The sequence below is a fragment of the Drosophila ananassae genome, chromosome 3L, assembly GCF_017639315.1.
Source record: "Drosophila ananassae strain 14024-0371.13 chromosome 3L, ASM1763931v2, whole genome shotgun sequence".
Classification (NCBI taxonomy): domain Eukaryota; kingdom Metazoa; phylum Arthropoda; class Insecta; order Diptera; family Drosophilidae; genus Drosophila; species Drosophila ananassae.
The window spans coordinates 10,841,475-10,867,735 of NC_057929.1; the positions used below are offsets into that span (position 1 = coordinate 10,841,475).

General features: G+C 43.8%; 6 protein-coding genes across 7 annotated transcripts; 3 read left to right on the plus strand and 3 right to left on the minus strand.

The window, feature by feature from the left end:
• Window positions 1-43: 43 nt before the first annotated feature.
• LOC6494521 (E3 ubiquitin-protein ligase Smurf1) lies at window positions 44-11,661 on the minus strand. Its single transcript, XM_001960147.4, has 8 exons — window positions 11,043-11,661; window positions 10,274-10,754; window positions 10,172-10,210; window positions 4,545-4,781; window positions 2,327-4,490; window positions 2,068-2,267; window positions 1,845-2,008; window positions 44-1,778 (listed from the first exon to the last, which is right to left on the minus strand). The coding sequence occupies exons 2-8, from the start codon at window positions 10,326-10,328 to the stop codon at window positions 1,494-1,496; spliced, it is 3,144 nt and encodes a 1,047-aa protein (XP_001960183.1). The 5' UTR covers window positions 10,329-10,754; window positions 11,043-11,661; the 3' UTR covers window positions 44-1,493.
• On the plus strand, window positions 4,972-5,614 carry LOC116654794. Its single transcript, XM_032451350.2, has one exon. It carries the CDS (start codon window positions 5,041-5,043, stop codon window positions 5,251-5,253), a length of 213 nt encoding a protein of 70 aa, XP_032307241.2. The 5' UTR covers window positions 4,972-5,040; the 3' UTR covers window positions 5,254-5,614.
• Window positions 6,565-9,043, minus strand: LOC26515253 (NADH dehydrogenase [ubiquinone] flavoprotein 1, mitochondrial). The gene has a single exon (XM_014908623.3). The coding sequence runs from the start codon at window positions 8,925-8,927 to the stop codon at window positions 6,588-6,590; it is 2,340 nt and encodes a 779-aa protein (XP_014764109.1). The 5' UTR covers window positions 8,928-9,043; the 3' UTR covers window positions 6,565-6,587.
• Window positions 11,662-12,025: 364 nt separating the features above from the next.
• On the plus strand, window positions 12,026-12,725 carry LOC6496083. Its single transcript, XM_001960148.4, has 2 exons — window positions 12,026-12,488; window positions 12,541-12,725. The coding sequence occupies exons 1-2, from the start codon at window positions 12,099-12,101 to the stop codon at window positions 12,616-12,618; spliced, it is 468 nt and encodes a 155-aa protein (XP_001960184.1). The 5' UTR covers window positions 12,026-12,098; the 3' UTR covers window positions 12,619-12,725.
• Window positions 12,616-13,536, minus strand: LOC6494520 (methylosome subunit pICln). The gene is made up of 2 exons (XM_001960149.4): window positions 13,313-13,536; window positions 12,616-13,242 (listed from the first exon to the last, which is right to left on the minus strand). Exons 1-2 carry the CDS (start codon window positions 13,429-13,431, stop codon window positions 12,732-12,734), a joined length of 630 nt encoding a protein of 209 aa, XP_001960185.1. The 5' UTR covers window positions 13,432-13,536; the 3' UTR covers window positions 12,616-12,731.
• Window positions 13,537-13,938: 402 nt separating this feature from the next.
• LOC6496084 (histone-lysine N-methyltransferase 2D) lies at window positions 13,939-26,147 on the plus strand. Of its 2 annotated transcripts, XM_014908137.3 has the most exons (6): window positions 13,939-14,287; window positions 20,799-22,446; window positions 24,188-24,391; window positions 24,452-25,024; window positions 25,576-25,629; window positions 25,687-26,147. In XM_014908137.3, exons 2-6 carry the CDS (start codon window positions 20,829-20,831, stop codon window positions 25,713-25,715), a joined length of 2,478 nt encoding a protein of 825 aa, XP_014763623.1. In that variant the 5' UTR covers window positions 13,939-14,287; window positions 20,799-20,828; the 3' UTR covers window positions 25,716-26,147. The 2 variants fall into 2 exon arrangements, with proteins under 2 accessions (XP_014763623.1, XP_001960186.1); XM_001960150.4 differs by lacking the exons at window positions 25,576-25,629; window positions 25,687-26,147 and having other exon boundaries at window positions 13,940-14,287; window positions 24,452-25,492.
• The last annotated feature ends 114 nt before the right edge of the window (window positions 26,148-26,261 follow it).

Consider the following 26,261-nt stretch of genomic DNA (forward strand, 5'->3'; position numbering starts at 1 on the left):
AAAGTCTAAACCACTTCCAATAATTATAAATAAAACAGAGTGGTTTTTTTATAAGGCTCGTTTATTTATTATTAATCCCTTTTGGTTAATGCAGCTGAGTCCTTGTCAATGTGCGCAGAATTACTGCCTCAGAATTCTTAGTGTCTCACATCCTAATATCTCGCTAAAGCTAAAGAGTTAACGATCGATTTGTGTTGTATTTTCTGTTTTTTTTTTTTGTTTTTTGGGAGCGTTAAGTCTCAATAAAAAATCAATAGATCTCACATATGCACTACATTTTTTTTAGGGGGGGTGGGCATGGCGGGAAGGTCGAGTTGGGTCGGGTTGGGGGTGGGTCACTTAAATAACTACCAATTGTTTCGGTTTTTAATTAAAGTCAGATAAAATTTTCACTAATATCACCTTCTAGAAATTTGTCCAATTCGTTCTTCATTTAAAACTGATGTAAATATTTATGTATATATGTATGTATGTATATTGAAGATGTATGTACGTGTATATGTAATTTGATCCTTAAGAGCTTTGATTTTGGCATGACACAGCAAAGCACAGAAAACTAGGAGCAACCAAAAGGGTAATTTAAATAATTTGCATTTATTTAGAAATTAAAAAATAACTAATGAGTAATTTTCATCATCTCTTTTTTTTTTTGGGGAGTTGCTAAATCAATTTTTCACACAATATATGTTTAAACAATAATGAAAATGAGGGTGTTGCGATGAGTGGGTGGATGTATCTTGTATCTAATGGGTTCAGTGTGCGTGTGTGTGTGTTTAAGGACAATTTAAACAATAATTAAAAACTTAGCAGTGAGCTCAATCGATTCTCGTTTATAAATGTACAAAATGTGATTAATAAACATAAAAAATAGATATATATGCATATATTAAACTAAACAGAAGCACAATAAATTGCCGGTCCAATGCCTTCAATTATAAAAAATTCGTTACGCCTAATTATCAACTATGATATATGTATAATCTTGTATAATTTTATGTATAATTGGTTTCGTAATATTTAAATCTACAATTTATAACACGCGCCAAGACGTCAAACAAACAAAGGCCAGGGGGTAGACTTCAAGATAGAATTATAAATATAAATGTATATAATATATAATATATATATATATGTCTGTGTGTGTGTTTTTGGGGTGTGAAAGTGTATATATATTCTTGTATATATGCACTTGGTAACTATGTATAAGATGAGTCGGTATACACTCGTTAAATAATTAATTTTCAACTGCTAAACGAGCAGCACACATAGCTTAACCAGTGCCGCGGAAAACAGTTTATCAACAAACAAATAAAAAATAAGAACTAATCATGTTGTAAAATTTTGATTTCAAATCGCCATGATATATGTGGTTTTTGTTATGTTTTACGTGTATTAGATATATTCAAATAGGTTTCTATGTATATGCATATGCGTGGACAGGGGCTTGTGTGGTAGTAGGTGGTAGGTGTTGGGGATCTCCAGGTCGTCTCCTACTACTCCACGGCAAAGCCGCAGGTCTCCTCAACGGCCTGCGTCAGCTTGTCGCAGAGCAGCTGGTAGGTCTCGTAGGGCGGCAAGTCGATCCGGTTAAAGCAGGTGTGCGCCTTGGGCAGATTCTGTGTGGGCACGTCGGCAGTCAGGTGGATAGTGAACAGACGCGGTCCCACCGCTCCCGTCGAGCCTTGCAGTGCCCGGAATCCTTGCAGTGGCACCCGCGACGATCCCGTCACAAACTGCAGCAATCGGGCACGCATCTCAGAGCTATAAGACTCAACCACCTAAAGGATATTATACGAATTCGCATTAGTAACTGAAGTAGACTTTATTTCAGTGGGAATACTGACCTGCCAGAACCACAACACTTGCGTCGTTTCGTTCGTACAGTGCTTCAGTCTCGTATTGTTGCGCCAGTCGTTGACATCAATGCTGGAGATGCCACCGATGACCAATTCCAGTTCACGCTCATCAAATGGTCGTAGAAGATGGCTTGGTATGAGCTCGCAAAAACCTAAAAACAAATAATATTTAATAAACTTACATTGAAATGGAAGAACTCAAAGTACAAACCTTTCTGTAGAGCCAAAAATTGCTGTTCGATGCCGCGCATAAAGCGATAGTTCACATAGAGCTTCACATACTCCCTCTTGTTCTCCTCTGTCACGGTAATGGATGCGCCTCCTGGCTTCAGTTCGTGCACCACGAGAGCGCCAAAGCTATTGTTCTCCACGCTGAAAGTGGACTCGATGATGCCACTAATATTGCTCTCCCTGAAAGTCAAAGAATGGAGATTAGAAAACTATATAGGATAGCTATAGACATTTCTTACAGCATCCAGGTTAGACTGCGGTGCAGCTCGGGATCCACGCCCTCAATATCACCCAGCGTTATTGGCTTGTTCAGCAGCTGCTTGTAGAAGGGCGTGGTGAACCCACCGTCCAGGCAGTGCCCGTGGAATACGGCTATGCCCAAGGTGCGTCCCACAAAATGAAAGTAGGACAGGTGGTCTGGATTCACCCCGGAATCTGGATTTATCTGCAGCGTATAGTGATCATCCCGACTGTATTGGAATAGGCCGTACTGCGGATTCAGCATCTCGCGGGAGAGCAGGTGCAGCCACTCGCGCGCCACGCCGCCGTAGTCGAGGCCCTCCTCGCCCTTGAACTTGACCATCAGGCGCTTCCGCATGTCCTTGGCCCGCATCTTCATAATCAGTCTATAGCTCTCCTCAAAAATCTCGTTGCGCGACACCTCCAAGCGGCAGTGACCGGACTGCGGCTGCATGGTCTGCAGCTCGGTGCGCAGGGCTCGCAGCTTGCCAACCAGATCCCTTCGATACTTGGGCAGCAGGTCGGCTCCCTCGAGCAGGCCCTGCGGCAGATCCGGTACAATACGATGTGGGGTGTTTGTGGTGGTCGTGGCGTTGTTCGTGGTTGCAGTGGGTGTGGCGGGAGCAGCAGTTGTGGCTGTGGCAGCAGCTGGTGTCGCCGGTGCTGGCGTACTGGCAGCCGTAGCAGCTGGCGGCACTGCTCCGCGACGAATCATCTGCAGTATACTGCCACTCAGCCGGGGATCAGTGAACTGCGTCGTCCGGTTGTTGTGATCCACAAAGTATATCCTGCCAGACGCCGTCTTCCGTTGCTCCCAGCCACTCGGCAGTGGTCCGATGGCGTCCAGCGTCAGATGTTGGGTATCAAAATCGCGCGGAATCCGAGGATCGTGCCATGTCGATACGCCCGTAGGTATGTGGTAGAAGTACACCTGGCCCTGCTGCGTGGTCCGCATCTCGTAGCCTGGCGGAAGGTCCAAGAACGGACGAGCAGCCTGGTTGGCGGCTGCGATAGCTGCCGAAGCGTAACGCTGGCTGGAGCTGCCGCCGCCTCCACCCGAAGTGGTGCTTCCGTTGCGCGTTCCCCGCGAGGAACGACGCCTCGTGGATGACTCCTCCCCCTGTTGCCGCGAGCTGCGCCGCTGGGAACGTTGACCGGGTGTGGCCGCAGTATAGGATCTACTGCCTCCACCTCCCGGGGTGCTGTTCGCATTCGGACTATGGACATTACCATTGGCCGAAGGCGTTGCTGCTGCCGGCGGCGATGTGTTGGGGTTGGGAGGACTCTGGCTGTGTCGTGGAGGAGTGGTAGTCGTTGTTGTGGTTCCACTGGTCACAGCCTCCTCGGGCGTCCATCCATTGCTGGCGCTCTGGGGCTGGGCCGCCTGACCACTCCCGTTTCCAATACTGCTCCCGTTCTGGGCATTGCCATTAACGTAGTTCTGTTGCCCTGTGGGCGAAGTGGGCGTGGCCTCTGGCGGAGCATGGCCATTGGTTTGATGCTTTGGCGTCTTCACGTGATTGTCGTTGCTGTGCAGCCGGGTGTTGCTGCTCGTGGGAGTGGCTGGTTCATTTGTGGCCCGCTGCTCCAGAGCTCCAGTTCGTCCGCCCGAGGAGGAGGAGTTCGAGGAGGACTTCTTGCCAGGCGTTGCCGCCGAAACGGGTGTTGTGGGGCTGGTGTTCTCCTTTCCCACGCTGGACAGGATCTCCGTGGAGTGACGGCGCTCGTCGGAGGCATTTACCGAAGGATCTCTGTTACGATTTCCTCCATTCAGAAGATTGGTGCAGGTCGTGGAACGTGTGGGTCCCGCCGGCGCCTGCCGATCACCGTTGTTGCCATTGTGGGTGTGATGGCGATGGGTTCCACCTCCGGTGCCACCAGCCCCTACTCCGGGATGCCTGGGCCTGTCCCACTGCGTCGACTTGGTGGCATGGTTAACATAGTAGATGCGCCCGTTGTCGGTACGACGCTCCTCCCAGCCCTCGGGCAGGCTGTCCTCCGACGAGTCGTCCTCCGAGGGACCACGGACATCTCCGCTTGGACCGACAATGGCCAACGGATTGCCACTACTAGGCCCGTCCTTCGACAGCAGCGATATTATGATCTGACCTCGCACCAAGTCATCGTCCTCCGGCGACAGTTTACCCAGATCCAGTCGTTGAACTGAAACAAGGATCATTAGGAGCTGAATGGATAGAGATCTAAAGGCCTACTTACATCCTGCTCCTTTGAGGCTCTGGATATTGAAAGCTGGGATCCGGACACACCCCAGGAAGCCACTGCTCTTGTGTATCTTGCGCTGATTCCACACGGTTATGGTGATGGCATCGCCGATGCCCAGAAACAAGTCGTAGTGTGCGTTCCATTTCGGGTCCAGGGAGGACTTGCTTATATCCGTCGTGTAGACCTGACCAGTGCCATCCACTTGAACCTTGGCGAAGGGATCGGGCATGCCTGCAAAAGAGTTACAATTACAAATTAGTTACAAATTATCTAATATTTCCATAAATAATGACTTGATTGCCTCTATTACGAAACCCAATTGCATGGCCAGCACTTTATTGTGAAAATTGGTGGCATTTAACACCAGAGATTGTGTTTGGGGAGTGTTATATTGGATCTGCAAGCCATTACTTCGCACGAAAGATCATTTCCGAAGCTCCACTATTTAAGTTTAGATTCCCAGAGCCGGCGGTTCAGTTCAGTCCCCACCATGCTCGACTGGAAGTTCTTGGTGTTCTCGGAGCTAATATTGTTTACTTTTTGGGGACACACTTCCGGTTACAGCCATGAACACCCCGGCTTTGTCCAGCGACTGCAGATTAAGCCCCTCTGCTTGCAAGTTCCCCAGCGCTACACCGAAGCCCCGCCGCCAACAATAATCTTTTCTTCCCTGGATGAGGTCAGAGAAGCAGATGCCGATTAAAAATCACCCAGAGAAAAGTCCCCCCTCGATTGTGAGTTCCCGATTCTTATCGCCTCTAGCCGGAGGAGATCTATAAAAGCACAGCCACCTCCCGGCTAATCATCATCACTCTCAATGGCTTCTACGTGGCTTCACCTGCTGGGACTGCTGATGCTGTACCTAATCCTGGCCATAGGATCGGCGGACGCTTTCGACGAGAGGCGCCACAGGAACTGGAACGGCGGACAAGGAACCATGCCGAGGCTGCCCACAACACCGCCCTTCAATCCCCACGGCTAGTACACTATTCCTCTAAAGGCTAGAAATGTCAATTAAATCTGAAGAGCGCTTCAATAAAAAATGTTTACATCTCAGCAGAAAACATGAATGCGGTCGAGTGGCAGGGAGGGAGTCTAACTGCCAATCTCCTATCATCAGTACTATCAGTACTAAAATAGGAACCCCCACAGCCGCATCGCTAATGCTTATCGTCTTGGGCGACCACCGATAATGCCTCCAATCTTGACAAATTAGGCGCACGGCATTCCGCCAGAATTAAACAATTAAGAACTATCGGGCCAGGGCCAATGATTTGCGGACCTGACAGAACCGACCTGACTGACCAAACCAAACCAGTCTCTCCCAGTCTGACAGCCGCTGACTCATCTAGAGCCGGTACAGGTCGCCTATACTTCCGTGGGTTTTTTGTGTCTTTTTTTATATTCGCACTTCCATATTTGTATCTATATCAGTTAGAGTATCGTTATCTCAAGGTTGTGGACGCCGCATGGGGTTTCTGGCTTATGGGTTTTCGGGAGAAGTAAGACACAGGAACAAGAGTCCATCAGCTGGAGGGGATTCTAAACCATATCCTGAACAGGTAACTTGAGAAGACTTTGCCAAGAGGGCTTTCTGGGCCAGCTGTTCATGGACTTTTAGGCCAGGATGGAGTGGAGAGGCATAAGCAAGAACTTGTTTGTATACCGAGATTCTGATTCCTACAATACTCCATCCCCCACCAACCATCTGTTCTCTTAAAGATTACTTAACCCTTGTTCTTCGCTTTCTTCACGGCTCAACTACCCGAAAAGTGAAGCAAACAGAGCTTTGGCTGCCGGCTGCCGGCTTTCGGGCCATCATGCAATCCCCCATTAACAACCCTAGTCGAGTTAACGCTACGTGGCACCATTTAGTGGCCCAGTCGGCAGCAAGGCGAGGAAGTTAACGACTGGCTGCACTTTCACTCGGAACGCGAACGGAAGCCAGCAATCAGTGGAGCATGAAGCCAGCCACATGCCACCGCCGGAGGAGATTCAGAGATGGTTCCACAGCTAACGAAGATATGCTGGCACGCTTTATTTTGGACAAATGTCCCGCTCGAGATTTGGACAGGGGGGAATCGTCTGACAGGGAAACTTGGTGGGAGCTGCGGCTGCCGCCTCTTCCTCGGCACATATCCGTCCTTGGATCCTTTCCTCGATGAGCGGGCGGAAGTGGCGGATGAGTCCTTGGGGCGGCCAGGCGGCACCATCGCCCAACGCGCAGATGGTGTGGCCCTCGATCTGCTTGGTGATCTCCCACAACATGTCGATCTCGCCGACATGGGCCTGCCCCGTGACGAATCTCTGCATGATCATGTTCACCCAGTGGAGGCCCTCGCGACAGGGAACGCACTGGCCGCAGCTCTCGTGCTTGTAGAAGGCGGCCAGCCTGGCAATGGCCTTGATCATGTCCGTCCTCTTGTCCATCACAATTATGGCCCCGGTGCCCAGGGACGACCGTACCGCCATCAGGCCGTCGTAGTCATGGATGGCCTTCTCCACATCCGCTTTCGGAAGGCACGGCGTCGAGGAGCCACCTGGAATAATGGCCAGCAGATTGTCCCAGCCACCCAGTACCCCGCCAGCATGGCGTTCGATCAGCTCCCTCGTGGGCATGGACATCTCCTCCTCCACGGTGCACGGATTGTTGACGTGCCCCGATATATTGAACAGTTTTGTGCCCGAATTCCGGGTGCGCCCGAAGCTGGCGAACCAGGCGCCACCACGCCGGCAGATGGTGGGCGCTACGGCCACCGTTTCCACATTGGTCACTGTCGAGGGACAGCCAAACGCCCCGATGTCCGCCGGGAAGGGGGGCTTGTTGCGCGGCTTGCCAGCCTTGCCCTCGAGGGACTCGATGAGGGAGGTCTCCTCCCCGCACACATATGCCCCAGCTCCCCGGTGCACGTAGAGATTGAAGTCGAATCCGGAGCCGCAGGCATTCTTTCCCAGGAATCCCTTTTGGTAGGCCTCTATAATCGCGCACTGCAGGTTGCACGCCTCGTTGTAGAACTCGCCGCGAATGTAAATGTAGCCAGTGTTGGCGCCCATTGCTTTGCCGGCGATGAGGCATCCCTCCACCAGCTTGTGCGGATCGTGGCGCATGATTTCCCGATCCTTGCAAGTGCCGGGCTCCCCCTCGTCCGCATTGACCAGCAGGAACTTGGGCCTTCCATCGGGGGGCTTGTGCATGAAGGACCACTTGAGTCCGCTGGGAAACCCGGCGCCACCTCGTCCCCGCAGGCCCGAAGTCTTTATTTCGTTGACAATCCACTTGTCGCCCTTCTCGAGGATCTCCTTGGTCTTGTACCAGTCTCCTCGCTTCATGGCGCCCTTGATGCCCCAATCGTGTCTCCCGTAGAGGTTCGTAAAGATGCGATCAGCGTCGGCCAGTGGACCGAACTTGGTTTTGGTCTGGGGCGGTGGAGTTCCAGGCGGTGGGGGAGGCGGTGGACCTTTGGGTGGTGGGGCACCACCCTTGGCGGGAGGGGCTCCGGCTTTGGGTGGAGGAGGTGGTGGACCACCTTTTGGAGGAGGGGGTGGACCGCCTTTGGGAGGTGGACCACCTTTAGGAGGAGCTGACGAAGGTGGTGGAGGAGGCGGCGGAGGCGGTGGCGGAGGAGGAGCTTTAGCTGCCGGCGGCTTAGCTGATTCTTTGGCTTCCTTCGGAGGTTTCCCGTCGTCGGGATCGCACAGTTTCTCATTCTCCTTCTCACACTTCTCCTGGCAGTCACTCCCCTTCTCCCTCACCACACTCTTAGAGTCCCTGCTGTTCTCCCTCTGCCGCTCCAGCAACTTTCGCTTGTAAGCTATTCTCTCCTCCGGCTGCATCAGCCTGTCGGCGTAATCGTTAACCGGAAACTCTTTGGTACGCTGCGGCGCCAGGTTGGGCTTCTTGGGAAACTTGACATTCGGCCCGGAAGACTTCTCCTTCAGTATTTGCAACAACCTGGCCTTGTGCATCTCCTGTTCCTCGACTGTTTTCCACCTAACGTATTCCTTGACTGGAAACTTCTTGAGAACTGGTTTCTCTCTCTTCTTTGGAAGAGTGTCCTCATCCCCAGGACACTTTTCGCTATCTTCAGCTAGCAATGGAGATCTTCCTAGTGGCCAAAGAACATTCTGATCAGGAAAGTCCTTCAAGGAGTATGAACTTTCATTGTATATCACTCTGGGATTGGAATCTATTATCGTATTCTTGCCGCCCTTGATGGATCTGTCTAGTATGCCGACTATCCTAGTCCTAGCCAGAGGCTTGCTCTCATTCCCATCTGTAAGTCTCTGGATCTCCGAAAGAGTTCCTCGACGACGGACCAAGTTGAGAGAAACTCTCAGGTTGGAGGAAACTGGACGGCGCAATAGCGAAGAAATCATGTTTCCTAATTTGTCGTCTATATCCGGTGGCCTGAACTGATACTTTGGAGCGCTAGCGTAGTCCTGTTGGTGATGGGAAGTGCCCGGCCTACTCAGCACACGATGTTAGTCATTGTCGTGTCATAACAGCCACAAATTGTGGGCCCTGCTGTTTCCAACCAGTCTATTTATAGCGCTGCAAATTACCAAAAATCCACAAGTAAGACCGCCAAGCATGGATTTCCCCAGCCATGACGGGGGTAGTTCGTACATAATAGTGTTTCCAACTCAAATCTAATCAAAGACATAGTCGATAAAATATAAAGACACTATGGAGTGACTAGGAGTGACTGAAGTACACTCAGATTCTAAAGATACAGATACGGTCTCAATATGAATATGGAATGTTGGTCACTGGAACTGCCAAGGCATCTCTGACATTAGCAAATGTCACACGGTCCATCGCAGTCCATCTTTGGCATCTCCATGATCCCCAAATCGGAATGTATAGTTATAGTTATAGTATAGCAGATATTGAGCAATGCGTGGCGCGTGATTTAAGTGCAGCCGAGTGTGGAAAAAAAAAAGAAAATAATAAATAACAAATACAAGGAAAGAAAAATTATGCCGCGAGTGTGTGTGTGTTTCTGTGAGCCAGTCAGCCAGTCAGCCACTCAGCAAGCAAGCGAGCGAGTGAGCCGCAATGAAAGCAAATTAGTAATAATCACTTTTGTTATATCTAAACAAAATATGGAAAAAGAGCTCAGATATGGATCCACAGACCAACGCACACACAATCACCTACTCTATTTAATGGTGGGTAAGAGGTATGGGGAGTGGGCGCTGGCCCCTCCCCTTTTTCCGCAATTTGTATAAAAATGAAAGTAGACAAAAGGAAGTGCTAAATTTAGCGATACCCCTCATATGCATATGTAGATATCGGGGCGAGCGAAGAAGCACCACGCAGTGCCAATAAAACAAAACTTTAAATTGCCGCAAAATGTGTTTTGATTGGATTGCTAAACAGGTGCGTAATTGATGGGAAACCAAACGTTGTTTAGTTTAGAGCCATAGAGCTATAGAGCTGGTGAAATGCTTGAAATTCCCACAAAGTTTCCACTCTTTTTCTCTATTTTTTTTTAGTCAGTATAACTAACTCCCAGTGAGTCAGGCCTAATTACTCAATCAAAGGCATGAACAATTTTCAAACCTAATCAAAAGAAATGAACTAATTAATTTAGCATTCATTTAATTAAAATACTTACGAAACAAATCCTTGCGAGCCAAATTCCTAGCACACAATACTGAAAAAATAATAATTCTTATTAAAAAATGTATAATTTGTAATGATATTTTGGGAGACTTACTTGTTATTCGAACTTTGTGTGTACCATTGCGACGCGGGTAATCCAATTTATTCATAATTTCCGACTTTTAATTGATATTGTTTGGCTTATATAAAAATAAATTGATTTATTTTGTATATTGATTATTTATTTAAGCGACAATTGCACGAGACGGGCATGGTTTCTCGGTTGCTGGTCTGGCGGAGTGTGAAGAACTGAGAGCTGAGAAGGAGGTGGCCCAGGTGGTGGTGGTGGAGGAGCAGGTGGCGAAGGTGGCTAGAAATTGTAGTTTCATTGCCGAAGGTACCAGTACCCGTAACCGCTGCTGTTGCTGCTGCAGTTGTGTTGGTCGGCGGCGGCGGCGGCGCTACCTTTGTTACTTTTGCTGTTGCGGTAGCCTTGACGGTTGTTGCAATTGTTGTTGTTGTTGCTGCTGCTGTCGTATGTCATTGCACACGCACAGATCTATTAATAATAGCACTTATTTTCTGGTTATTACAAGCTATAGGGGAAGAAAAAAGAAATAAACTAGTATTATTAACAAATATTTTTAACAATGGAAGTCATAGATAGAAAATAATTATTATTTTATAAAATTTTAATATATAAATATGTATGTTAAGGGTTTGTTTATGTTTTTTTTCTTTTAATTTTCGCCATAAAAGTGCAGGGCCCAGCCCAAAAGCAAAGGATATACATATTTATGCGAGAATGTGTAGTGTGGGTAAGAAATACACCTTCCGATCGCTCAGGTAGCCCAAAATGTGCACGCAAACGAGAAAAAACTCACCCGAAATTTGTATTTGCCTATAGTTGCTGTTGTTGTTGTTGCCGTTCCAAAAACACCTCACACGCACATGTCTCACACACACATACGCCCTCACGCATGCTGCAGAAGAGACAGCTGGGGGAGGAGAGAACAGGGGTTCGGTCCGTCTCACTGCTATTATTTCATAAATTGCATTAAATGAAATTCCACTAGGCGTTTAATTAACTTTAATTTAGACCTTGCTCCTGTATGGGTGCCACACTATAAACTATTTACTTGCACTTGTATTATTTTTTATTATTATTTTTTTTTTGCTCTCAGTGTATGCGTGTGCCTATGTGTGTTGGTATTAAAAAAAATTTGCAATAATAACCAACTGAGCCAGAATTTTAGGACTCCATTCACTCGAATTTTGCAATAAACCGACGTTCGAAATGCGCCACCCACTCGCTAGCACGTCCACGGATCGGTCGGGTATTCGCGAAATAAGCTGCCGCGGCGACACGCGTTATTGTTTTATGGTTTCCTTAAATAGTTTAACCATCTAGTGGAGCGCTGAAGAAGAAGAAAAACGGTCTTCTCTGAACGCCATTTTTATTGTTGTTCCCAGTGTGACCATAGGTGGGCTATTGAAACTGGCCGTTTGCTGTGAAAGGAATATACTGCGAATATACCAAGAAAGGAACCTAACTTAACCATATCATAATATATATTTCGCTATATAATACATATTTTCTATAGTTAAAGTTATGTATTGCACACATACACATTTTTTGTTAGTTTCCATTGTTCATTTGTGTCTATTATATCTTACGCGAGAAAATTAAAATAACTAAACTTTAAAAAGAGCCCTTATATCCCTTATCATTGACCGGAATTCTTGTCTTTTTAATAATTCGTAGCCCTAAAGATAATTCAAACGAAATTTATAAGCTCTTTAAGCCCCAGGGTTAAAAATGATTTTTCGCGCGTCTTTAAATCAAATTCAAGAGAGACACGCAGTCTTACCAAATGGATAAATAAATAACACTCCGGTCACACTAAGATATTTCCCGCTGTAAATTCAGAAAATAAACAATGTCGATTACTTTGGATTTTAATGGCAAAAACCTGGCCAAAAGTAAAACATTGGATTTACACTATTTGCCAGCGAAAATAGACGGAGACGGCGAGGCCAATGTGGAGCAATATTTCAATAACTACACGCGGGAAGCCACCGACTACGGGAGCGGCGTGTTTACAAATGCCCTTCGAGGCTATCCCCTGATGGGACAGCGATTGAAAGTTCCGGAAGGATTCAAGGGTCTAGTGCTGCAGGAAACGGAGAAACCTTTGAGCGAATCCTCCGACCGGCAGCTGCGTCTTACTGGAGTTTTTGAGGAGTTTACGTACTGGAACTACGACAAAGTACCCTCCAACGGCGATGCTTACCGACAGGCTCTGATCATGTCAGACGTTGCTCAAGCGGTAAGGAAAAGCACTTATACTAGACATTTTCAATATAATATTGAACCCACAGCTCGCACAACCCATTAACGAACAGGACTTGGAGGCAGAAATCGCCAGAAACAAAGAGAACACAAAAACCAGCCCATAGATTCTTATGCGCTCACAGCGTTTATTTATATAGTACTCCAAAAGCTAATCAAATATGTATTCTTACAAATCGTAAAATTTATAAAAAGAAGTTTAAATATCCAAAAAGTTTTCTCACTCATCTGCGTCCTCGAATCGCTCGTCGTCGTCATCCAGGCTGAGATTCTGCATCCCTCCCACCTCCCCACCGTTGCGGCCAAGCGTGAGAGCATCCTCTTCCATGTCCTCGTCTTCTAGAGCCATGCCCCCGGCATCCTCCATTGCATCACTGTCCTCCGAGTTGCTGTCTGCCGAATCCGGATGGAGGGCCTGGCAAGTGGTCATAGCGTTATACATAGTGTCCACCGTGTGAACGTCCTCGGGTAGGAGCCAGCACTCTGTGACGAAATCCTCATTGATGGCGTCCTCGTACTCATCGCTCCCGTTTCCCTCGTCCTCGTCTGCTTCCGCCGGATCACCACCATTTTGCCCATTGACTGCCGGAAGGGCGGCTGGCCATTCGACCTTATGGTCCAGCATAAAGTAGATGCACTTCCGTGGATTCGAAGAAATTCCGTGCAGGCTCACCTGCTTCCACTCGATGGAGATGCCATCGGGCAAGTCGCTTGGCTGCCAGGAAAGCGTACTGCAAGGGGGAGGGAGAGAGTGGGTTAAGCGACAAAAACAAGACCAGACGCCGGCTTTTTGGCACTTACTTTTGAGCTATATAAATCGTGCCTTCTCCCACGATTTTGTCGCCCAATTTTAGCTTGATGTTGTTGGAGGTGTAAAGTAGACCATGCTCCGGCGGAGAAATGGGCATTATCAGCACCATTTTATTAAACAAATTGATAAACGCGGGATCAAAAATGGATTTAGTCTTGTTGAATATAGTGTGGCTGTCTTTTTGTACCAGAGTCGAGCTTTTTTTGCCAGTTGTAACACATTTTACCCGTTTTTTTTTAAGTGTTCGGTTCGAGTCTTCGCTTTTATTAATTTTCCTTGATGGTTTAATAATTTATTGGTATTTTTTATTTTACCAATTTTTCTAACTAAAAATATCTTCATTATTAAGCTCATGGCCTTAAAATAATTATTTTAAAATAATTATAATTTTATTATTGCTTTGTGAAAACTTTACTTGGTGGAAAGCTTTTGTCTATTAAAATATATTTATAGAAAGAGAAACCGTAATAAATTGAAAAATCTAGAACGTATGATTTGGATAAATATTAATTCTAGTACTGAAAATACAATAAAGTTTGGCGCAACGGCTCAATACCAAAAATATCAACATTTATCGATAGTGTGACCAAAATGGCAATATGTAAAATCGATATGTGATATTTTGGTGATCGATATTGCGATATAAATAAATAAAATCGTCGTCCCCTAATCGCGATTGAATGAACGACGTGAAAAATACGTTTAATTATTAAGTTTAGTGCGTCAAATAAAAAATAATTAAATAGTGATAAAGACGTCGTTTTGCGGTATTTGCGCGATTCTTTTAAGTGCGGGAACAAACACAACGAAAGCTAACGAAAATACGAGCCAAATAAAAAGTCAGAAAAGGCCTCTGTGAAAGCAATACAAAATTTATTTAAACCGCAAGTGAATGCCACAAAACAAACAAAAGATCGAGGCAACAAAGGAACATCAGCGTTCGTGATAGGAATTTCAATTATTTTGTGAGTATTCTGAGAAAAGCCTCTGTGAAGGATTAATATTTGGGAATTTTTGATTATTGTTTCTCCTGCTGCCACAGACACGCAAAAACCAACACAATCATAGCAAAAATTGTGAAAAACAACTCGCACACACAGAAAACTTCTGATCGCAGAGAGGCAGTGCAAAAAATAAAAGCAATAAATAATATATCAACACATATGCAACAAGTTGTGGATGCGTTTTTAAGGGGTGGTAGGGGGAAAGGTGTGTTAGGTGGCTTTCCAAAGTTTCTCAACATTTTTTATGTTCGATTTTGTCTTTTTTTTATCTACTATTGCGTAGTGTCGCTGCCAATGTCACCTGTTTTTATGTCCTCTCTGCTCGCACTTTGTTGCGCTCTCCCTCTCGCTCCCACACTAGCTTTAGCTGGTTTTTATCTTGTGCCGTTTACAGTGATGGTTATTTGGCTGTTTTTCGGTCAATATACTTTGACAGAATTTGAGATTTCCTATATTATTATTCAGGATTTAAGAATCAGGATATTCTCTAGTGGTCTTAAATTATGAAGTATAATTATAACAAGCAGGAAATCGTAATTTATAGTCAAAATAAAGGCTGAAAAGCCTCTGGCCCAGAGAATGCGCATCACTGACCGTTAACCACGATCTACGTGTCCCTGTCGCACGTCCACCGATTCCAACGGTAACTGTGTTGGTAAACAACGGACGGCAGTGTGAGTATTTCCGCCTGATGATAACGGCACCAACTCCGTCGAAATGGCCTTAATTCTTTTGGAAATATGTAAACTATAGGTTGTCCTGGACCCACCCACCCACACCACTGTACACTTCTAATCGAAAAGTGCAAATATTGATTTTCTATGTGTTCTTTTCCCCTTTTTTTTTTATATACCAGCCCACTATCAATAACAATGGGCTTCCACTGTGGGGTTTCGGTTTACTTTTCGCATTAAATGAGCAAAGTTTACAAAACATTTTGCGTGAGAAGGTGTACTTGCTGTTCCTGTTGTTGTTTTTGTTTCGATTCGCGATTTTGCGTTTTTAATGCAGGTATTATTATTGTGGCGGGAATTTCCCGGCATTCTGAATAAAGTTTACAATCTGAATGTGTGTTGGAACAAATATAAATATTTATGACAAGTAATAATAAATAATATATACTTAATATTTAATATTTTATCAATAAAACTATCTAACTATTTCTTCAAAGATAGTTAAAAAAAAAGTCTAGACCCTCAATGAAAATTTTCCCATTATTTCAAATATATCTTATCGGGTTTCTGCATGAAATTGTGCTTTAATTTTGTTTTTTTTTTTTTCTGCTGAAGGGGTAAGAAGTATATACAGTTTTATGTCCCCTGTTGCGAGGAGACACAAATGTTGGAGATAAGGTGGGCTTCCCCCCTCTGGGCGCACCGCCGCCACACCTGTTTGGATTTGGACATCGGCTAAAAATAGCAGCGCTTTGATTATTTGCACATTTTCGAAACGAAAAGGAGGGCCAGTCGAAAGCCAAGAATGCAGGGGGCAGGGGGGTCGGCCGGCCATTCATAAATAAATAAATAAATAAACTGCTAATATAGTATAGTAGTCAGGATCAGATCCAGTCCCCCAGTTCCATATCCAACCGTGTCCCCACCAATCCCTCCAAAAATCGAAACCCCATTCCCCCATGCCCAAGTCGAATGCTCGAAAGTCGCCAATGACGTAAAGGCCTGACGTCTGCAGAAAATTCCGCAAAACGCCTCTTCAAATTATTGGCGAGGCGAGAAGAGCAAGAAAGGAAAGCAAAAAAAAAAAATACGAAATACAAAATAAAATTATTTTCGTTCCATTTTTCGTCTTATGGTATTTTGTGGGCTGCTGCTGCCTCCATTTCCATTCCATTTCATGTCTCTGCATTTGATTTATACATTTTCCCAAATTTTGTTGTTTTTTCTGTTTTTTTTATTTTATTTAATTTTCAATTCTTTGTTTTTTTGGTCCAACACAAAGTGAAAGTTGTTTTCCATGTTATTCACTTTAACTTATTCTTCTGTTATTTCATATTTTATTAGTTCTTTCTACGCACTCTCTCTCTCTCTCTCTTTCTATCCTCTTCTCTGTTTTCCGTCCGTCCGTCCATATGTTTTGTGTTTCAGAAGTGCGGGAAGGATGCTATAGTACGTAGTTCCTTTCCAATTTATTTTCGTTTATACTGAAATATTTTTGGTAATTTTTTGTTATTTATATATATTTATTTTTTGACATGCCAGACAGCGAGATTTCCGGTCAATATGCATCGATACCTCAAAGTCTTTTGGCGCCCAGACTCCCACAGCCATGGAACTGGCAGAAAACTAGATCCCTAGGTGTTTTCAGAGTTTAATTGGATTTGGTTTTTGATTTTCCATAAATATGTAATGGTAGCTAGCAGACAAAAATATTAAATAAAATTTCCGTTAAGGTATTTCCTGGCCAAGATTGGATGGAAGTGGATGGATCGGTTCTCTCACAAAAAAATTAAAAAAAAATGGGGATTAAAAATATTATTGTAACATTTTCATAAAGATTGAAGTAGAATTGTATTACAAATCGTTAATGGTATTCCGTTTCAAGATCGGCTGGAAATTGGCTAAGGTATGGGTCTGGTTATGTATGTGCCATGCTGAATATTTTGGATTTTACAAGGGGTGCCTTTACAAATATTTGAAAAATATGTATCCAAATTTTAGTAGTTATTTTTTGATACAGATTGGAGGAGAAGTTAATTACAAATCTTTTAGGATATGCCACTCCAAGATCGGATGAAAAATAGCCAAGATATACATAGGTAAGGTTATGGGCCAAATGTGAAAATCATGGATTTTACAAGGGGTTCCTTTACAAAAATGTGGAAAAAATGGATAAAAATATTAGTTAAATTCCTTTAATGCAGATCGATGGAGAATTGACACACAAATCTTTTGAGGCAATTTGTTTCAAGATCGGTTGAAAATTGGCTAAGATATAGCTATGGTGATATGGCATATTTGAAAATTCAGGATTCTACAAGGGGTACCCTTCCAAAAATTTCAAAAATATGGTGGTTAAAAAATGTTGTTTCAAAATTTGTATGCAAATTGGTAGTGGATTTAAGTACACATTTTTTAAGGTATTTCGTTTGAGGATCAGTAGGAAACTGGCCAAGATGGGCCTATAAAGAGGTCGCATTTCGAAACTATCGGCGGGTTATCTTCATCCGAACTTTCTTTTTCAATCAAACTTTACTTTCTTTCAATCACAGCAATCCCTTAATCGAAAGTCAGCTGAAATCAGAAGAAGTAGGTCAAATTCGGATGCAGAATTGATCTTTTTGAAAGTCATTTAATTAGAAAAATTCGGTGGGTATTGTTTGTAATCATTGGAAAATCCCATAGAGGAATGTACAGAAACACGCTCACAGAACTCTTACAATGGCATTTTAATGAATGGAAATTTTTGGCCACTAATTGCAATCCATCTCATGGCATGCACTCGCCCCCCTTCGCTCTTTCTATGTAACTCCCCCGCCATCCACGATTCTATAGGTAATCGTGTTCTGCCATAATTTTAATGACTTTGTAAACTTTTAGTGCTTTTTTTCCCCTAAATTTTTTTTTTGTTTTTCAATTTGTATGTTTTTGGCACACAATTGGAACTTTTTGTTGGTATTCTTGTTTGTATGGCTCTTGGCTGGTTTTATGTTTGTTTTTTTCGTGTCCTCGAGAGAAAATACAAAACACGACCTATAGAAGACACATAAATTGTTACCTGTAATATATGTATGTATGTATGTATGTTTTTCTATACAGTTAGTGGGAAAAGTATACGCATACTGCCTATACATGTCATAGAAGTACCAAACTTTTTCAAGAAGTATAGGGATTAGTGATTATTATAATAATTATAGAGGTAGTAGTATGGGAAATCAAACAATTAATTAAATAAAAAATTATTACCTGCAAAATATATATACCTTTCCTACACAGTTAGTAGGAAAAGTATAGGTATACCATCCCATATAAATACCAAAAAAATAGATATTATAGAGGTAGTAGTATTAAAAATCAAACAATATTAAAAAAAAACCAGCACAGTAGGTGTTTAGATATTTATTCAAACTTTTTTGAATTTCAATTTTCAAAGCATTATCATTTCACACGAGTACTCTCCATTTCTTATGTGCAGATACTTATATTATAGACTACACAGTTATTTGACGTAGATTTCCGATTCCGATTTTCTGCCTCTCGCATGCATTCGGCGGCGGGGTGTATCTTTTCGATCTGCCCTGCATATGTACCAGATATATTCTGGTAGTATATCTGGCTAATTGTGAAGGTCGTTTACGTCTGCAGTCGATCGGTTGTGTTGTTGCTGTTGTTTGTTTGCCACCACCCCCTCTATAAAGAAAAACAGAATCAGACAAAACTGGCAAACAAAACGAAGGAATCGTGAAAAAAAAAGAAAATGAATTTTCATTGCCTCCCCCTCTCTTCCCTAAAAATTTGATCTCTTTTCCTCAAGAAATTCCGATCCAAAGCGGAAAAAAAAGAAAAGAAAAATTGTTTATATTTATACGCTAAATATTTTCAAATATCAGATCGCAATTTACGTGTTCCGCTCATCCGCCCGCCGCCTATAAGTACCGCCGCAGACTTGATGGTCGGTGGAATTTTATGGAACAACAAGAATATCAGGAGAGGATTTCATATATTTTTTTTTTTTTGCTGAGGTTTTTATCTTTAAATGGCTTCTTAATATTCTGTTTTGGAATTGTTGTTATCATCGGGTCGGGAAATAAATTTTGCTCTCTCTGGCTTTTTTTAAATAAACAAAACTGAACTGGAAAGTATAATTTATTATTTATGCTTTGTGGTTGGCCATTTTTAGAGGCGCCATGGCTGCAAATTTAATGGTTAATATTTTAAATAAATTATACATTTATCTATAGGTCTAAATCGGACACGGTGTTCAGCTATTCGGCTATCATTTTATTATTTGTTTTTATTTATTTCGTCAGAGCTGCGAGGGCGGTTCTAATACTTGCCTAAGCCATCGACTAATTCGAGTGATTTTCATTAGAGCGCTGATGGACAGACAGCCATTAAATGTTTATCCCCCCTGATGTGTTATTTTTTTTTTAATTAATTTCCTGCGCCTTCAACTCTTTCACCTCAACATATCATTAATATTCTGTCTTTTATTTCAGTATTTTTTTTTTGTAGATTGTTTTCACATATAGATTGGATGCTTTTTCTTTTTTTCTTCATATATTTCATTCAATTTTCGCGGCTTTGTTGTGTATTTGTGTGTGAAACACCCACACAAAAATTTATTTTTATAAAAGAGAACCCAAAGAGAAAGATTCAAAAAACAAAAAATCAAAAAAAAAGTAAAAATTTCTTTTAGAGACTGGTATTGGTTGGGCTGAAAATACTGAATGATTTAATTGATTTGTTACGGGTTCTATTTTTTCTTTGTACCATATCCCTGATATACTTCTTAAGACTAAAAACATTAAAATATAATATTGTTTTTTTTAAACAAGAAATAATTGAATCAAATTACAGTATTTTGTATTTATTTTTTGTTTACGCTCTTTAGAGGCATTTCCCCCCAAAGAATATCTCTTAGAGTGCTCGTGTGTGGGGCGGCGCTCATGATAAGTCCAATATTTTAGGCCTTTCGTTTTCGAAAATTTCGGATATTTTGTTTTTCAGTTCCTCGCAGGCATTTAAAGCGTTCAAACGCGTTCGAAACTGACAAGTTCTTTTCAAATTTCTGAAGAATATTTCTAGAAAAGTTCGTCTGGCGGGAATAGCGTGTGATTTTTTAAAAACAAACATTAAAATAAATCTTTAATTTGTTACTAAGATACTAAAAAAGATCAAAAAAAGTGAAAAGAATTGAAAAACAATTCTGAAAAAAGAAATTATGTGAAAAATTAATGTTTATAAATAAGTTTCAACTGTTTATTATAACTTAATTGACTTTTTAATACAAAAATACATAAAATCTAGCCATTTGATGAACTTTTTTTAATCACAATATATTAAATTATTAAAAATGTAAGTGGAATGGAATATGTTAAGAAAGAAATACATGCCTTCGCATCACATCCGCCTGAAAATATGACACTATACCACCAATATCGGGTACTATATAAGATTATTTATCTCTGCCATCCTTGACAATGGCCTGGCCATGAGATATAGACAGCACGGCGCACCTCACTGGTGTCATATATATTTTTAAATTTCCCATGTCATTCCGTCCGTCAGCCTCCGCCTCGTATTCCCTGCTTTTTTTACGATTTCGCATTATTGTTTCTAGAAGCAAAAAAAAAATGGGATAGAAAATAATGCTCTTAATGCTGCTTAGTTAATGGTCTAAATCGGGCCATGAAATAATCTTGGCCAGAAAATCGATTTCCCCACTTTCTCCCCGTTGGCTAATTGAATTATAGCACCTCACTGATGACCCTTCTTGTTTCTGTGCCCTCTTCCAGGTCTCCAGCTGTGACAGATGATGGCCTAAAATGGCGGCCACACCACCAATGCCGCCCGGATCAAACTCTGACCCATTGAATGGCAGCCATCCCGAGGCGAAGGTCAAGGCAATCGGCCAGGGACACAACCACATAACCGAGGCAATCAATCAGCACTTTCAGCGAAAGAATCAAAACAATCAGGAGCCACCAGCGCAGCAGCAGAACCAAAGCCATCCAGGTAGCCGCAGAGGCAGCAATGAGCACGGGCTGGAGCTGCTGGAGGACAGTGCAGAGCAGTCGGAGTCCAGTGCAGTCCAGGGTGGTGGCACGGCCAAGCCATCAAGCTGCCATTGCACCAACATTAGTATTATGCACCTGTTCCATGAGATGAAGCAGGAGTTCCCCACGATACCCGATGCCATAGTGACGCAATGCGTCAATGAGAATTGCCATCAGCGCGACAATTGCATCCAAATGCTGAGGAAGGAGTTCGCCCTGCAGGCCGTTCAAAGCTATCCCTCCAAGGTGCTGCAGCAGCAGCAGCAGCAGAACCGTCGGCCCACGAAGCCCCCCACGCCACTGAAACCATTGCGGGCCGCTCCAGTCCAACCGGAAGTAGCCCACAGCAATGGGAATACTACAAGTAGTCCCACACCCCGACCTGTTAGACCCACCACGCTTAACCTACAGCGTCCGGGCAATACGCAGCTGCAGATGAAGATCCAGCAGCGCCAGCAGCGGCAGCAGCGGGATCCCCCCCAGCAACAGCTGACGCCCACGTCCCTGAGCAAGCCGCTGCGACGAGCCCCGCCCCTGCCGCCCAAGCCGGGCAGCTTTTCCAACGATTCCTCGTGTCTGACCAGCCCGATGAGCTCCAGTGAATCGGAGCTCTCGCTCAACGCGGTCTCGCTATCGTCACCGACGTCGGCAGCGCCAGCGCCAGCGCCAGCGGCATCGGCCAGAACAGCTGGAACAGCAGCGGGCGCGATAGTGCAGCCACAACAACAGCCCTCTCCCGTTCGACATCGTTCAGTCATTACGCTCCAGCCAGAGCCGCCGTACGCGCGCGATTTCCTAACGACCCAGCCGCCGCCATCGACGCCGCCGTTTCCCAGCTCTCCCAGCTCAGCGGCTTCTCCGGGTCGCAAGAGCTTCACCTCGCTGAACCTCACCCTCCGCCAGCCGGCAACGGGCGGCGGAGCACAGGCGGCGATCGACATTACCGCCGGACCAGCGCCCAGTGGCCAGGGCAGCGGGATCACCTACTCGAGTGTCAGCTTTGATGCGAGGAAGGGCACGCACAAGAACTTCCAGCTGACGGTCACGGACGAGGGCAGTGTCTTTAGTGCGGGTTGTATACGACCGCGAGTTCCGTGCTCGGGCTGTGATCCAGCTGCAGTTGCTCCTCCGACGAGTCACCACCAGCCCCAGCTGCCACTGTCGCTGCCTCCGCCGCCAGCGGTGGTCGCCGATGGTGGAGTGGGCCAGGAGCAGGGAGGAGCAATGACGCCGGACGTGTTCCCATATCCCACGCAGGAGCAGAACCATATCGTGGCATCCAACTACAGTAACAACCATGCGGTGAACAACAATGGTGGCAATAGCGCCACCAGCAGTCCCGTCAGCAGTCCGACAGTGCCGCTCTACGCCGGAGTGCTGGAGGAAGGTGGGTACACTTGTACGGTTAGGAGCTAGGACACGTGTGCTGTCTTAAGTTTATTTTTATTTTATAGTTTTTTTTTATTTTTTTATACTCTGAGAGAGGGTAGTTAGACTTGGGACTTAGCACTTATTGGAACTTAATTTCATCAAAGTGCTCTAGTTATCGCGTCAGAAACGATTACTGAAAAGTTTGCACAACTGGCGTGGATTAAACTTTAAACAGGTGCTATTTTAATAAAAAAGTAGGCAACCTTGATGAGAAAAATATTTAAAAACTAAACTATACTCTGCTGCTCCTGCTATTTATTATTATGAGGGTATCCCTCGGGTGTCTTATTTATTTTTTTGCAAACCATTCTTGTTATTACCATTCCGGGCCTTATCGAGGCCGCCAAACGACGTCGTAGTTTGGCTCGGTCGGTGCTCTTATCAGCCCGGTGCTGTGCTGGTTCTCCCAATATTGTTTACACTTGATAAGGAAATTGAATTACGCCCCGAAATAGAATTGCCGCTAAAAAGCCCGTCTCATGATCCGCAAAACATGAAAATTTCTGTTTAAAATATCTTTAAGGGAGAACTTTATATCAAAGGGGTTCTGATAGATAGCTTTTAGAAATCAATTTCAAAAGGCTATCATTTTAATTACAAATCAGAGATCTTTTATTAAATGAAGTAACAAGTTGACGTCATGAAATATATAGGAAAGTGTTCCAGTTATCAGTCTAGTGATAATAGAGATAGGAGGTAATTATGGAACTTGGTGGCATCTATTTGGTAATTAAATAGTTATTTTTTGCGTCATAGTATTTATATCTTTAAGATACTTTTACATTCTAGAAACACTGAACCATAGAACCCCCCTCTGGCCTGGTCTTGGCCATGTTTTTCCAATTTCCTCTCTCTCTATAGCTCTCTCTTTTAGTATTTTGCTTTGATCGCTCTTTCTGCTACGTATCGACGACCGAGAGACGTTCAAGTTCAGGGCAAAGTGAGTGGGTGGGTGGTTGGGTGCATAAACAAGAGGGAAGAGAGGAGAGCCGTAACGGAAACTCTCTCTCCGGCTGATGGCTGGCGGCATTAAGTATACGCAGTGTGGGCACAAATCCGATTTTAACTTACACTTTGACATTTAATCATGTGACGTGATCACGGGAAAGCACTTTAAATGCCGTCCAGATTGATAGACAGACCTTCCATCTGACCCGAATTGAATTAATTCATCAATTAGGAAAACATTTTAATGATGTGATATATAGAGATACATAGATATGGTGGACATATCTGACATCAGAACACCCTTGGCCCACTGCCCTGGTCGCGCTATTTCCGCTGGGAATCTATCAAGAAAATCAAAACACAGAATGCATCGCAAGATTCACTTCTTGCTCCTTGTTTTTGTTATTTATTTATTTTTACCATTTTTTTTTTTTTTTTCATAGAAATAAATTATTATTAGATTGATTTTTGGTCGTGCCTGCTTGCGCATTTGCACTAAATTTATCTAATTAAATATAAATTCTGTTAAGGCCCCGCTTACCCGCGACGCCCGCCCTCTCCGGGCCAATTATTTTTAGCAACAAAACAGAGTAATAAAATGTGAGGTATTAGACAGTAAAAATAAATCTGGCGGCGGACAAAAACATTTGGAAAAGGCAATCACTTGTTGCCAGGCAGGACAGGAAATTCCAAAGCCAATCGATAGATCAGATCAGCTTTTAATAATTCTATATTCTTGTGTTCTTCAGCTCATGCCACCACCATCGAGCGACAGAAGAAGCGGCGGGACAAGCTGGCGAATGCTCTGCGGGACAACAGGAAGCGGCTGCTGGTCCTCGAGCAGGAGATCAACATCCTGACCGAGCCGGTTCCCCTGGGAGAATCTGAAAGACTGGATAAAGATATCAAGAAATTGACTGAGGACTGTCAGCGGCTGCTAAACCTCATAAATGGTAAGAGTTAATAGATTTTATACAAAATAAAAGCTAATATTTTCCAATTTCTTGTTATAGAACCGCAGGCGAATGGCTCGGGCCCGGCACCCAACTCCATGAACCGCCAGCATTCGGCGCCTGCCGGAAATGCTCCTCAACAGCATCAAAATCAACCACAGCCATTCCCACGCCAGCGTCAAGGTGGTCGCTCCCAAGTACCGCCCTCTACACTGAATTTGCATTCAGTGCCGACGCCAAGCAACTTGCAGCCGAATCAGGACTTCTTGCATCAACACCGCAGTGCTCCCAGCTCCGCCTGCCTGACGCCACAGCAGCAGCAGCAGTTTAATGAGCCACCACCCACGTACGCTCAATACCATCAGTTTCAACAGTACCTGCAGCAGCAGCGCCAGCAGCAACTCCAACAGTTGCAGCTACAGCAGCAACAGCAGCAATTACAGCAACAACAGTTATTGCAACAGCAACAGCAACAGCAGCGCCCTGGCAACGAGGAGGAGGACTACCTGACCGATTCCGATGTTGACGAGGACGAAGAGCCACTGGACATGTGGGCCTGCAACTTGTGTACATTCCGCAACCATCCGCAACTAAATATTTGCGAGGCCTGTGAGAACGTTAGGATCCAGCCGGGTATGATACGTATTATCCCCAATGCAAGCGGTGGAGGGTCAACTGCTGCTGCTGGGTCTGCTGGCACGCCTAATGGCAGTCTCGAACAGCAGCAGCAGCCCCAACAGCCGTACGCCCTGCATACGTAACCCCAAGCTCGTGCTGCTTTAACTGATCACAAAGTTCTCTTACCGTGCATGAGCTCGCTTACCCAATTGTTCCTGCATGTGCGACTTTGAAACTGTGATAGCATTTAAATTAGTAGGCGGCAGGTGCTTTTATCCCAACTACTGCTCAACCTGAAAGACAACGGAAACGAATTGCTTAGGCGGCCGCAGCCTGTTTTAAATTATGATCTATTTTAATTGCAATCGCCCCAGCCTCAGAAACCCGCAATCGTTACACTAGCTTTAAGCGAACGAAAAACAGAGTTTATTATTTTTAGCCACTAAATAAATAAATAAAGAACGTTATTTAAATATTTAAACACGCTTTGCCGTTCACCATTTTCCCCAATAATGAATATTTTTTGTATGAATGTGTATGGAATTTTGTCAATTGTGTTCTTTTAGCCCCAGTGCTGAGTCGTGAAGATATACACATAACTCTCTCACCAGGCGAAAATCGTAAGTTTACAAATATTATTATTTTAATTTATATTTAACATAATTGTTTATTTTTAGGTATTATACACTCCTGGATACTTTCATGACAGTCGGTCAAACGCTCAACATGAGAACCTAGACTACTCCAGAGATATTCATATTGTTAACTTCAACTATGCTTTATTTATTTACTACTTTTTTTTTGTAAATTATCCTTAGAACTTGTAAAAGGATTTGTGAGAATATTTAGAGAAAAAAAATGCTGCTGGCAGCAATAATTGTATTTTGTATAAACTAAGCTTCTATCATAACTTGAATTTTTAAGAAAAGACTTTTAGCAACGTCGCATCAACTGAAACTAGCAAATCATAATGGCCTTGTATATTTTGTAAATACTTAGCGGAGAAGCAATTGTATTAGGATTTTTGTACATTATTAAAAAAAGGGAACAGGATTATCAAGGGAAGTTAAAAACTTGTTGTAAGCTTTTCAAAAGCAGCCTATTTAACGAAATTAAAATGAACTTTAATAGAATATAATACAATGCCTTTTATTTACCCAAATATCCAAAAATTAACTTCCAGACTCTAAGATATAGAGTTCGATCTATCATATCATATGACAAGATTAAGATCGCATCAAAAATACATTAT

What these genes read in the sequence shown, in the direction of transcription:
- LOC116654794 (XM_032451350.2), top strand. Translation starts at nt 5,041, where the DNA reads ATGCTCGACTGGAAGTTCTTGGTGTTCTCGGAGCTAATATTGTTTACT.
- LOC26515253 (XM_014908623.3), bottom strand. Translation starts at nt 8,927, where the DNA reads ATGATTTCTTCGCTATTGCGCCGTCCAGTTTCCTCCAACCTGAGAGTT.
- LOC6494521 (XM_001960147.4), bottom strand. Translation starts at nt 10,328, where the DNA reads ATGAATAAATTGGATTACCCGCGTCGCAATGGTACACACAAAGTTCGA. An exon ending in ACACAAAGTTCGAATAACAA is followed by an intron (nt 10,211 to 10,273) that starts GTAAGTCTCCCA and finishes TTATTTTTTCAG; the next exon opens with TATTGTGTGCTAGGAATTTG. An exon ending in AAGTGTTGTGGTTCTGGCAG is followed by an intron (nt 1,779 to 1,844) that starts GTCAGTATTCCC and finishes AATATCCTTTAG; the next exon opens with GTGGTTGAGTCTTATAGCTC.
- LOC6496083 (XM_001960148.4), top strand. Translation starts at nt 12,099, where the DNA reads ATGTCGATTACTTTGGATTTTAATGGCAAAAACCTGGCCAAAAGTAAA. An exon ending in TGTCAGACGTTGCTCAAGCG is followed by an intron (nt 12,489 to 12,540) that starts GTAAGGAAAAGC and finishes TTGAACCCACAG; the next exon opens with CTCGCACAACCCATTAACGA.
- LOC6494520 (XM_001960149.4), bottom strand. Translation starts at nt 13,431, where the DNA reads ATGGTGCTGATAATGCCCATTTCTCCGCCGGAGCATGGTCTACTTTAC. An exon ending in ACGATTTATATAGCTCAAAA is followed by an intron (nt 13,243 to 13,312) that starts GTAAGTGCCAAA and finishes TCCCCCTTGCAG; the next exon opens with TACGCTTTCCTGGCAGCCAA.
- LOC6496084 (XM_001960150.4), top strand. Translation starts at nt 20,829, where the DNA reads ATGGCGGCCACACCACCAATGCCGCCCGGATCAAACTCTGACCCATTG. An exon ending in CGCCGGAGTGCTGGAGGAAG is followed by an intron (nt 22,447 to 24,187) that starts GTGGGTACACTT and finishes TGTGTTCTTCAG; the next exon opens with CTCATGCCACCACCATCGAG. An exon ending in GCTGCTAAACCTCATAAATG is followed by an intron (nt 24,392 to 24,451) that starts GTAAGAGTTAAT and finishes TTCTTGTTATAG; the next exon opens with AACCGCAGGCGAATGGCTCG.